Source organism: Fringilla coelebs (genome assembly GCF_963513975.1).
Source record: "Fringilla coelebs genome assembly, chromosome: 19".
Taxonomy (NCBI): domain Eukaryota; kingdom Metazoa; phylum Chordata; class Aves; order Passeriformes; family Fringillidae; genus Fringilla; species Fringilla coelebs.
The window spans coordinates 10,086,863-10,099,707 of record NC_140045.1 but is presented as its reverse complement, the minus strand read 5'-3'; the positions used below and the strand labels follow the sequence as shown (position 1 = coordinate 10,099,707).

The window sequence follows — 12,845 nt, the reverse complement described above, 5'->3', positions numbered from 1 at the left end:
GGCTGTAAGCCAGGGAGTGGGTTAGGGTGAAGTGCTGACAGAGCACAGTGGAGTTCAGGCTGGGATGAACAAGAAAAGCCAGGAATGCAGCAGCAGTGGCACGGCTGGTTCTGAAAGTGACACATGAGAGAGGCACTGTCCCTGATGGTGCATTCATGTGGCACTTGCCAGGGCACAGGGTGTGTAATGAGTGTGTTTGCAGGGCTCACTGATGTACCAATGCAAATAACTTCTGGACCACTGAAATGCAGATGAGGCTTCTCCCTGTTCAGCAGAGGGAGATTTTAGCTGGGTTGCTGGGAGGCTGAGCAAGCCTGAAATTGGAGTTCAGTGTTGTGGCCTCAGTAGGACATCATCCCTCATGTAACATTTCAGTGTGTTCGACGGCAGCTGCATTTTGTAGCTTGAAGCTTGTTGAAAACACTTAATGAAATAGCCTGCAAGCAGTCTTGAGGTCACTGGAGCAGCTGAATGAGGGGCCACTTTTGGAAGGACATCACTTGGTTGATCACTGGAGATCCATCAAGTGATCCATTCCCTTTCCAGGAGCACTCCTGGTGCCCACAGGTCTGTGTGAGCTGCTGTAGGGTACATCATGATGGTCCAACCACATCCTTTGTTGCCAGAACAAGCTCTTTGCTAGCAAGTGCTTTAGCAGGAGCTGGAGTAAGCAGTGCTTTGACTTTCTCCATGGTCTTATTGATGTTTTGTTACCTGCCTGTACCTGAGAGCTTCCAAGTGCAGAAACAGCCATTTCTTTTCCTTTTTTTTTTTTTAGACAAGTTCTTGCTGCAGTGGATTTGTCACCTATTCTCCTGCTAGCCAAGACTTCTTACTGTACAGGACCTTGCTTTGTGTACCAAGCTAAACAGGCTTTCCACAGATATTTGGGAGTATCTTGGGTGAAAAGTGGGCAGGATGAGACACGGAACTGCGGCGTGATGTGCTGCTTCCTGTGTCTTCTGTCTTCTTTACTACATAGACTGGATGTGGGTAGGAAATAATGCGTGGTGCAGGCAGAGGAAGAGGAGAGGGGATGAATGAGTCAATGTCTGCACCCTTTCTGATGTGTCTGCTGACTTAGAGCACAGTCATGGATGGATCCCCTGGTTGCTGATGTCATATCTGTCAACTGGATTTTGCAGCTGTGCCAAGGGGATTAACTCTGTGCATGGAAGTGCCTCAGCATCCTCCACTGCAATCCTCCTCAGTCTGGAGGTTTGGGATACTGTGCATTTGTATTTGTCATGTTATTTCTGACCGAGTATCATCTGGGGTCATCACTAAAGCCAATCTCTCTCTCTCTCTCTCCTTAGTTGAAGCTTGAAGATCGCTCAGTGGTCCCTCGAGATGTGGTCAGACACATGAGCTCCAGCGTAAGTGCTTTTTTCCTTTGTCCATTTTTGACTGTGATACTGCTGCATGGATTTCTAGGACTTGCCAAATTGCCTGAATGGAGCTGGACAGTAATGCTTTGAGCATGTTCTATATTTAGTGTGTTGGATAGACTTAGCTGCCTCCAGTGAAAATGGAATTCTGCTAAGGCTGCCTCTCTACAGTTGCAGATCTGCAAAGGTCTCCTGAGCAAGCAGTACTGGCCATGGCCAGGGAAGGAGACAGGAAGCCTGTCTACCCTGCCATTAGGAAATTTTACATTAATCCATTCTGAGATGTGGGGGACTGTGGACCTGCTCTCCCAGACCTAACAGGGAGGTTGGAGTGGGGGCAGATCCCAGTTCCACTGCTTGCCTTTGCCTCATTGTGTGTCCTGGTAGAGAATTTGGAGGGAATATTTTCAGACACACCACTCAGTCTACAGTAAGCAGCATCTTTTCCAGCTTCTCCCAGAAATTCAGCAAACCCAACACTGCTGGAGCATCCAGCACAGCTAGGTTGACAGAAAGCAAGCTGGTTCTTTAAGAGTAGCTGATAATTGTTCCCTTTGCTCTTTCTGGATGCTGTTCTATGTCCCAGCCCCTCTGTTCTACTTGTATGGCACTTGTGCCTATCAGAGATGTGTGGATTTGGGTTTTGTGCGGGAAATACTGGGGAGATTGTTGAGTATTGATAATCAGATGGGATTTGCACTCTTTAGGAGCTCAGCAAGGTTGGCAATTTCTTGCTGTGGCTCAGAGCTAACCTCTAACCCTGAGCCATATGGCCCTGCCATGTGTTTGCCTCTTCTTCTCTTGACTTGCTTCCAGCAATGTGGCTACCAAGGCTGTGATGAAGGAAGCAGCTGGCCACTAACTGCTGCAGTTGCACCACATGGTGTGCAGCCTGGTGCAGGGATAGAGAGGGCTATTCTCTGACCTGTCTGGCTTGTTTGGGTTTCTGTTATTTTTAAATAAAGCCTTTTTTGTCAATTAATAAAAGCTAACCCCCCCCCTTTTTCACAGAATATTACAGAAAAAAAAAAAAAAAGAATGAGAAGCTTGAATAATAATTTGAAAATTGCTGAAGCAAAGTATTTCCTTAAGAAATTTAATGGTTGTTTGAAGTGGAAATTTGAAGTCAACATATTTTTCTAAAACTGCAGCTTTATGGAAGAGTTCTCATCCAAAACAATGAACAGGTAGAAACTGGAATTATAGGCTGTTAACAGTGTTGTACCTGGCACAGCTGGAGCTGTCAGAATGTTCTTCTCACTCAGGGGGATGCTTTGAGTCCTGTCTCTCAGCTGTTTGTTATCCAGTGCTTCTTAAAGTCATTTTAAGCTTTCAGGACAGCAGGTTGTTCTGCTCTTGGCAAACATGGATGTGCTGCTTTTGTTTGCAATTTCCATTCTCATTTGAGCAGAAATTGGCTCCCCTGGCTTGCTGCACATGCTTTGGTAGATATGCACCCAGCAGTTGTCTTGCACATTCATTTTTGTTGGTTTGCGTGTTTAAATAATGGTATTTGCTTGACCCTTGTGCCCAGTAATTTCATTTTTATAATTGATGGAATGGTGAGATTATAGCTCAATTTCTTCTCTCTGTTGAAAAGTGTAACAAACCTGAGGATGTCCTCACCCTCAAATGTTTCTAAATGTTCATGGGGGTAAACTAAACAATTAAGCCCCCTTTATTCTGAAGAAAACCTTCACTTGCTAACAGATATATTCCAAAAATTACAGGAGCATTTAAAATAGAAAACCTGCAAGTGTCAGCCTGCCAAATTCAGGATGTGGGATGGTTGCCCTGTGCCAGTTGGCCTGGCAAATGGAGAATGTGGAACTTATTCTGTATTCAACACACTCTCTTAGGGCTTGTTTTTAACCTTGAGCCAGAAGGACTCAAAATCCTCTGTTCCTCAAGAGAGGAGAGCTGACTCAAAATCCATGTGCTTCTCATTGAGCACGGAGTGTGGGAATAGACTGCTTCAGGGGGAAATGCATAAAATGAGATCATTTTCACTGAATGCAGTTGGGCCTGAAAGTCTAATCCAGCTGGATGAGAAGCAGGAGAAGTGGCAGAGGTAATTTTTCCAGGTGATATGCTAATCTGGGGAAAGGGTAAGAAGTAGGTCTGTAATCTGTCAGACACCTGGATTTTGTTGCTTCAAAGGATTCTGGGCTATGCTGTTCCTTTTAAACAAAGGACTAAGGGTGGTGTAAAGATCCTCTTATTAGAAAAGAGAGTGCTGAGGGAAAGAGTAGAAGGATGGGAGGTGAAAGATGTGGGATTGATGGCTGTGTTTTCAGAGCTGCTGAGCTCTTGGATGGGAATTTACTAGTCTGCCTTAAAGCCTTGTCTCTGATGGGGAAGGAATCCATTCACTGCTTAAATATTCAGTATCTCCAGTTTGGTGCATGATGTCAGGGTACCAGAAGAAGCAGGAACAAGGTCTAGGGAGTGCACTCAATTGTGGAGTGAGTGAGGCTTGAACCCATCAGCTCTCCTCACTCAGTTCAGTCACCTCCCTTTTCCAGTTCTGCTGTTGGAATTGATGGAAATGGATTTTTGTAACAGAGCTGTGAAATGTCAGCTCGTTTCATTTGGCCCCTCCTTTAATGGGATCAACTAATGAAGGGATGGGTGTGTTTGAGCTGTGCCCAGCTGAGGACCTGCCCTGGAAGATGAGAGGAGTTGGCAATGTCTCTTTCTGGGGCTGCACTGCTGAGCACTGCTATAAACTCAGAGTGATTCAGCAGAACCCCTCAGCCTGCAAATCTGCATCCACTGTCACAGATTGATGTTTCATGTGACAGAGAAATAAGTAAACTCATAATAAAGGAAGGTTCAGTGGCAGGTGAGGGAAGAGAGCTGTGATTTGACAGCCCTGGAGGTCCTGGGCTGCTCACAACATTGATCTCTGCTTTCTTAACCACACACAGGGCTCTGCACTTGCTCAAGCATTTTATAACTGGAAGGAGAAGCAAGCTGAGCTAAACCTGCTGCTCTTGGCCATGACTAATAGCACCCAGCTGTGTTAGGTGGGAGGCACATTTAGGGTGGTGCAGGTACCTTCTCCGTGGGGAAACTCTTTTAGAGAACAGGTAGAAGGGTGCTGGAGCACATCAGTCACTCCAGTCCTGGTTTTATTGCTTGCTGTACTTTCACCATCCATTAAAGGGATTTTAGACCAGGAGACAGTATGATCCACAGAAATCACAGGTGTTGGATTGTATCATGTCTCAGAGCTGCTGTCGTGTTGGCTGCTGATAAAGGAAAAAATTAATTTTGAAATGCGCGGTGTAGGGCAAGGAATTTGTTTCTGGAGGGGTTTTTGGTTCTGACTAACAAATAGTCTAAAACACAGGGCCTGAACTGCAAAGCACAGCCAGAGGATGGTGTGGATATACTTATTTTAGCTGACTCTGGAGGAAAAGCAGGGCAGGTGGCTGTGCTGCAGCCTGCAGAAGCTGTGGGTTTGTTGAGCAGGTGCCACTTCTGAGTAGGTCTCACTCATCCCACGGCTCAAATCGTGGTGGCAGTAGCTGTTGTGAAGCCAAAGTAGTTCTGGCCAAGCCTTTTCAGGTGAGAGTGATGGTACAGCTCTGCTGGGCTCTTTGCTGGCAGCCTGTGCAGGCAGCAAGCTTAGCTGGAATCTATTGTGATGGAGCTGAAGCTGGGAAAGGCTCCCTTTGCTCTGCAGCCCTTCTGGAAAGGCATGGGAGTGATATGTGGAGCAGCTGGAGGGAATGAGCCCCTGCTGCTTTGGGCTCTGCCAGCCTGGCTCTCCCAGCCCTCCTGGCCCTGCTGGCACAGCTCTGCCTGGGGCAGGCCCCACTCTCCTGATCCTGTTGGGAGCCTCGGGGCTGCAGGACACTGGGCTGGTGGGGTGAGGAGACAAGCAGCAGCAGGCAGGTGGAAAGCAGACCAGCCAGAAGGGCTGAGCAGTTGTCCAGGAATTACCCTGGACTGTCTTTGCTCCAACTGCCAGTCCTCAAGATGAAACTGGATGAGTTGAGCACCAGCAAACTCCTGAACTCCCACAAGGGCTGCCCAGGGTTCTGAGTGAAAGCCTTGACTAAACACTTCCCCTTGGTTGAAAGAACAGAACTGAGCAAACAAATCCACTTCTTGCAGGGTATAAGCCCTTTGAGTGTTGTGCTCAAGTCCTGCTGGAGCAGAGACCTTGATGTTTGAGATAAGGACAGCTCATAGCAGGGCATTTGTCGTGCTGGCCCTCAGTCAGCTTTGATAATGGACTTGTGGTCTTTAATAAATAAGACTATCGATTGTCCCAGCTGTCAGGAGGCCGGGGCAGCTGCTGCCTTTGACACTGTTTGGGTTAGCAGCCCTTCCTTGCAGGCCCCCACCATATGTGTGAGCAACATGCACATTGTGTGCTCCCCGCCAAGCTGCCCCCAGAAGGCTCCTGACAGCATGCCTTCTTTTCTTGGGGACAAAAAAGATTAAAACTTTGTTAAAAAGTGAGGGAGATAATGAGACCATCTTATAATTAGACCAACTGTGAATTATCTGGCTGCAAACCTTGAAATTTGACCACAGGTGCCAGATTTTTTTTTTTTCAGTATGACATAAAATAAAGACTATTTATAATGTCCTTCAGAATTGTGAGTTAAAGTCACAATAGCTTTAAAGAATTTCTGTTTTGTTGCTAATCTACCCCTGCCTTTGCTGACTTAAGGCAACACCTGCAGTATGGTCCTGTGGAGCTGTGAGCCAGGCAGATTTTAAAGCAAGTAAACACTAATCATCTGATGCAGTATGGTCTTATTTGACCAGGTGTAGGAGTCTCTGCTTTAGCATCTATTTCAGATTCTACTTGGGAAGAAAACACTACAGGTCTGTTATAGTCATCTCACCTTCTGAGCTCTCATATAGTGTTGTATGAAATGCCTCTGCAGAACAAGGACCTGAAGGGTAAGAAGGGATTTAATCTTGAAGTTTATTTGTCTCTGAATTTGACTTGTACACAAAACACTTATATTTGTATGTAGGACCTTCCCAAGGTAACAAACCTTTGTTCCCTTTTGTGTTTTCAGGACAGCCAGTGTGGAACCGTAATTGACGTCAACATCGAGTGTGCTGTGAAGCTGGTGGGAACCAACTGCATCCTTTACCCTGTCAACAGCAAAGACCTGCAGCATATCTGGGTGAGAACACAGCCAAAAGGCACCTGGGAGCCAGGGCCTGGTGGTGTGGAGGGATGCTGCTGCACTTCGAGTCTCTCTTGAAGGCAAAGCATCCATGTTGTGCAAGATGCATCTGCAGTTTGGTTTTATTTTAAAAACCTCCCTAGCAGAAGATGATGCAGCATCTCCTCATCTCCCCATCTGTTCTGTGTTTCTCATCACATTGCTGAGACCAAATTTTCTTGAAGAGCTAGACTGACATGAAATTATGTGAGAACTCCTGCACTGAGTGTGGAAAGCTGGTGTGGCAGCCTGACCAGGGCAGCCCATGGCCGTGGCTCAGAGCTGCTGAGCTGTGACACCACTGCTGTTCAAACAGGCTATAAAATGCTGAGATGAGTTAAGCATGTTTCTGTTGAGCTGGAACAGTCTCAAACATATCTGTTTCTCTCTTTGAGTGGATAGCTGGTTTCCAGAGACCAGGTGGGGTAGGATTTCATTGTTCTTTTTCCTCTGAGATAAAGATAATTTGGGAGTGAAGAGGAGGAATGTCATAACTCATCCCAAGTCACAGCCTTCAGGAAGACAGTAGGATATGAGCTCCTCTGGGATGAAAAATTAGTGATAAAAATTGGCTCCAGCTGCAACAATTACTTTAAAAGTTTTGTTTCCTGTTTTCATCACAGCCTTTCATGTATGGTGACTACATAGCCTATGACTGCTGGCTGGGCAAGGTCTATGACTTGAAGAACCAGGTCATCCTCAAGCTCTCCAATGGAGCCAGGTACTTCTCTCCTTCCTCTGAAAGTCTGTCCCCCCCTGGTTTTCACAATCCTGATCTGTTTTATGAGAACAAGAAACAGTTTGGGCTTCATTTACATAGTGATAAGTTATCTGCTAGCATGATCTTCAGATGTCAGCAAGAGAATACTTTTCTCTGAAAACATTGAGATTCATTGACAGCCCTCTGGAAAAGCTGTAGTCTGAAAGGTGACAATTCTTTTTCAATCCCAGCAGATCAGTGCTCCAGAACTAAAGCACATTGGTCTTGAAAACTGTGCTTCTCCTCTGCAAAAGTAGCTGTTTAAGATGGGTGGTTGTTCCAGACTATTTCTCAGTAGGGAGAGCATAACGTCACTGAGATGCAGGGAGGATTCTTACCTTAAAAAAGGCTCTGTGAAATAATGGAAATTTGCAGGCTTGTGGTTTTTATCAAAGATGAAAAAGCAACTCAATATAGAACAGCTTTCTTTTTCACTGAATTTTTTATAAATGAAAACACAATCCAAAGTCTAGAGAAAGATTTAAGCAGAGATGCTGAAAGAAATATGTGGTGAAATTTCTGCGAAGCCAGAAGGATCTGAATTCTGTTTCTCTTGCATGTGAGACAGTGACTTGTGTGCTAACCCTTATGGATTCACTACATTCTCTGTTACTGAGGCCTGTCTTATCCAACAAACCCTTGATGCAGGGGAAAGAAGGAACCAGTGGAGGGCCTAGAGGCGTATGGGCCTGGCAGCTGGGGAATAACCCATCTGTCTTGTAAATTGAGTGTTGACATAGATGTTTAAAACACAACAATCAAATCTGTAATCCTGCAGCCAGCTCTGAGTCTAAGGGAAGCGAGTAATGTAGGAGCTGTAGCAGATGATTGGTGGATGCATCTGAGAGTTTGGCTGTGTTACTGTGCATTTAACCCAGGCTGGAAGGTTCTTAGGTCTAGGTTCAACTAGGAGTGAAAAATAGCCACACATCTGTCTGCAATGCCTGCAGTTATTGGTGCAATTTAAAACTTTGCTTGGAATCGTGTACCAGCTCCTGCACAGCTGTGTAAAGTGAGGTACTGCTTGCAAAACCTCTTCCTAATGAATCATTTGAAATGCCACCAGAACTTACTCTGGAAATGAAGCTATTACTGAAAGAAATATGCCCAAATTGCCTTTAAGTCCCAGCATGGTGCAACAGATGGGACCTCTGCAGCAGACAGATCTTGTCCAGCACCCAGCCTGTTACTTAGCTTGCTTTTTTACATGTTGAATGGGACCTTTAGATACCTTTAATGCTTTTCCAGCTTGGCTGTAAGCAGTTTTTCTCTGGCCCATAACAACTCAGTGTTAGACTGCTGGGTGCATGGCCACATGTGCTGAGGCTGTGTCAGTTCCTTGGGTGCTGTTTGCTTTTGGGGTGGATGACTTTGGAAGTGTGACCCTGTGTCTCCTGTCTGTTTCCAGGTGTTCCATGAGCACAGAAGATGGAGCCAAGCTGTATGATGTTTGTCCCCACGTCAGCGACTCGGTGAGCTGCTGGCTCTCCTGAGAGTCCTTTTGATCAACTTTGTCTTGGAAACTTTTTGTGCAGGACGAAGGGAGAAGGCAAAATTCAGAGGCATTTATTAATCCTAAGAATGTATCACTTACTAACAGTTTAAAGGTGATGTTAGTCATGAGCAGGGTTTGAGGCCATATTACAATTGATACATCCAACTGGTTTCTTTGTAAACAACTTGTGTAACACGCTGTCAGATGGCTGGTGTCAAGGCAGTTCACTCACTGCTCCTCTCTCTGCACATGCTTCTAAAGGCTCTTACTCCATTTACTGCTTTTAAAAACTGTTCCTCTTCTGGAAAAGGGGGTTTTGTTTAACAGGTGTTCTGCTAGAAGCAGATTTTCAGGTCATGCAAGATAATGTCTCTTGTTACTGCAGTCTGTGGCGTTTTTTGAACAGAGACCTGCCACCACACTGGCATTTTCCAAATCACATGGCAGGGGAGGTTTTGCTTGCTTTTGGGTAAAACAGTTTGCTGTGTGATGGGATCTAACCTCTCTCACCTTCAAAGGCTGATGACAGCTTGCTTGTTCTTCCAAAGGGCCTTGCTGCACTCCTGGCAGCAGTGTTGGGAGATGACAGAGGATGACGTGTGATTCTTAGGAACTAGCAAAGCTCTGAGCTCTTATCCTTCCCAGCCTTGAAAGCAAAGGTCCCTTTGATCTAAAACTGCACTTCTGCTAAAACTTGGTGCCAGCTTGTTGAAGAGTAAATGGAATATCAGTTCAATAGGATGTGCTGCTGTGGTTTTCTGGTTCTGTACAGAAAAGGAGTGGTCTGTCACTCGATATTCTCCAATACCTCAGTCTCTGCTACTTTAGGTTGTGCAGTGTGTTTTCTGCTCACTAAATGGATGTTGTAGCAACATCCATCTTCTCGTTACCCTATTGTGAGATGGTTTGTTTTGAGTCAGGCTGCCTTTAAAGTGTACACAGTCCTCTAGGGAATCACAGTTTGGGCTGAATCAGCTGTCTCCAGTGTTAGTCTTGATCCTGTGCTCAGAATTGCTGTGTGTTAGATGGTTACCTGACTTAGATCTTGTCACACTGCTCTTATCCCTCCTGACAAATTACAAGACTTGATGCAGTTTTGTGCTCAGTGTTTTATCTACCCTAAACTGCTCTGTCCGCCCCCACACTCTGAATCTCACTATCAGTGGGAAGGAGCTCTAGGAAAGCAATTGTTGTGTTTACTGTCCTGTTTTTGTTTTCAAAGAACTGTCATATTAACTAATCCACCTGAGACAGGAATCATATTTACACACTAAATTTGACAAGCAGGGGAGTGAAGGCATACATCCTTTCCCTCTGAAAGATATAGGTGCTTGAATTAGAGCATGGAAAAGAGATGTCCTTGCCCTGCTGACCTGGGCTGCCTTGTTACTGAGAATCTCTGTGTGGAAATATGCATCTTTAATTTCTTGCAAGTACCTTTGCTTCTCCTGCACCAAGTCCTGGTCCTGTTGGGATGTGTGACAGAGCAGGTTGCTATAGGAACTGTTGGGTTGCCTTCAGGAGAGGATGAGATACAGAAGATGGGCATCTTGCAGAGTTTACCTTTATAGTTAATTTTATTGATCACAAAAGGTGGAAGGGAAATGCTGGAATATTAAATCTTCAAGTTCTTTATGCTGTTTTTCTCTCCTCTGTTTCTCCCACAGGGCCTCTTCTTTGATGATTCATATGGCTTTTATCCTGGACAAGTCCTCATTGGGCCATCTAAAGTGTTCTCCAGTGTGCAGTGGCTCTCGGGTGTGAAGCCTGTTCTGAGCACAAAGAGCAAGTTCAGAGTGGTGGTGGAGGAGGTAAGGACTGACACCCTGACACATGGCCACCTTCTGCCTTGCATGGTCCCTGGCTGGCTGTTTGGAGCAGAGTCAGCTTGCCATGGTAACCTCCCAAGAGCAAATGGGCTGTGGCTGTGATGTTCTGAGGTGACAAATTTCTCACTGGGGACTGGCAGGACTTTTGAGCATCCTAGCAAGGGTCCCTGCTGGCACCCTGTAAAGTGATCATGTGCCAGCACTCTCAGAGGGCAGTACTGCTGATCAATAGGGCAGTAGGAGCACATCATCTATTGAAACTTAATGTTGCATGCTGTCCAAAAAGGGAGAAATATTGCTGATTCTTTGCTTAAAAAAGGAGCAGCTCCAAGTCCATTAGCATATCCCTTTGTGACATTGGACTGCTGATTTCCATGTACCATAGCTTCCTTCCCAAGCCACCTGTGTTTCCTTGAAGACAAAAGCTGCAGAATCTCTGTTGTCAGGGGTCAGACAGTGGGGGCACTGTGATTGTCCTGGATGTGGTGAAACTTCACTTGCCCATATTAAATGATGAAAGCAGGTTTGCCACTTTCCTGTATGTCAACTTTGAGATCTGAGATACGGGTCTGGGAAAGTCTCTGAATTGTGTAATTGCCTTTTCTATCACTACATTGTAGGTGCAGGTGGTAGAACTAAAGGTTACTTGGATCACTAAAAGCTTCTGTCCTGGAGGTACTGACAGTGTGAGCCCTCCTCCCTCAATAATCAGCCAGGATAAGCTGTCCAGGTGAGATCCCATGAAAACCCCTTTTCACTCCCAGCACTCAGACCCTGCAGACTGTGGGTGACAGCCCTACCAGGTGAAGAGACACCATGTTTCTGTTTCCAGCAGGATTTTTTTTTTCCTATGTTGCATGCCTGGACATCCCAGAGCTTCAAAAATACTAGAGCAACTTCCAAATTAGTTTAGCAGACCTTCGAGTTACCAGCACAAGGGCAAGCATCCTGCTAATGCCGAGTTCTCTCCAGCTGACAGATGCACAGAGTGGTGTCTGGCTGCAGCTCCGCGTGTGTCAGGGGTGGGGCTCAGGGGTGCGGCTGCAGCCCGGGCTGGTGCTGAGGCAGGAACTGGTGCCCTCTGCAGGCTGCAGCTGCTGCAATGGGCTGGGAAAGCTCAAAGACGAGTCAGATGAGCAGCAGCACTGTCAGGGTGGGTCCTGCCTGGAGCTCCTGCACTGGAGGGGAGCAACTCTCAAATTACAGCAAAAAGCCCCAGATGTCTCTTGGCAGCTCTCTCCTGGTGGAAGGGGAGAGCTACAGGGAGAGGAGTGACTTGTGTCCCACCTAAACCCTGTCTATCCCCACCCAGTCCCTGGTGAGATTCCCACTTCTCCTTTAGAATTGTGTGCCTGGAAATGATTTGGTGTGGCTCTGCAGCACAGAGCCCCCTGCAGCAGCTCTGTTGGTGGGAGGCCATGCCAGCCTTGTCAAGGCCCTGGGCACTGCTGGGTTCTGTTTCTGTTCTGTGCTCATGGCTCTCCTGTTCTGACAGGGTAAAGCGTCTGGGGTGCTTTGACCATGCCCAGAGGCAGCTTGGGGAAAGGTGCCTCTACGTGTTCCCAGACAAAGTGGAACCTGCAAAAATCACCTGTGAATGTCCAGAGAGAAATTGTGTCCTGGGTGAAGGATCAGTTGCCAAAAAGGTGAGTTGAGGGGGGGGTTGAGGGAGATGTTTAGTTCTCGAAGCATTTGTGGTCACTGTGGCTTTTAAAGCAGAGATCTTCCTGGTAGTCATGTGGTCTGAAATGTGACTCCTGAAGTGGTTGTGAAGAGTAATGGCTTGTTGTTGCCAGCAGGGAAGTCACCTTGTGGAGCACTCTGACTGCTCTGGGTGAAGCATGCAGCTTGAGAGAACATGAAGAGGGCCTCAATACAGAAATGTCACTTTGCAGGGGTCAAGTGTGCTCTGACAACTGGGATTTAAAAACATGTTGTTTTCCTTAGCATTCTCGTGGAGCTGAAATGTTCAGTTAAATCCTTGCTACAGTGAAACAAAGAAGTTGTTTTCGCTTCCTAAGCCACATGAATCATGCTATGGTCTGTACCTGCTGGCTGTAGAGCCATGGTGTTCCTAGGATGTCATCAGTGTGTAGATGGTGACCTCTGTGCATGTTACATGGATTTACTTGTGACCTTCCATGATAAAACAGTTCAGAACATGCCTAAAAT

General features: G+C 46.2%; 1 protein-coding gene across 1 annotated transcript in view; it reads left to right on the top strand.

Moving 5' to 3' along the window:
* The window catches only part of UBE2O (ubiquitin conjugating enzyme E2 O), a 62,634-nt gene that overhangs the window by 32,252 nt on the left and 17,537 nt on the right, over positions 1-12,845 (top strand). The window contains exons 2-8 of the mRNA XM_084218616.1: positions 1,317-1,376; positions 6,437-6,547; positions 7,213-7,310; positions 8,758-8,821; positions 10,512-10,655; positions 11,294-11,403; positions 12,169-12,319. Coding sequence (XP_084074742.1) covers positions 1,317-1,376; positions 6,437-6,547; positions 7,213-7,310; positions 8,758-8,821; positions 10,512-10,655; positions 11,294-11,403; positions 12,169-12,319 — 738 coding nt within the window. The remainder of the gene's footprint in view (positions 1-1,316; positions 1,377-6,436; positions 6,548-7,212; positions 7,311-8,757; positions 8,822-10,511; positions 10,656-11,293; positions 11,404-12,168; positions 12,320-12,845) is intronic.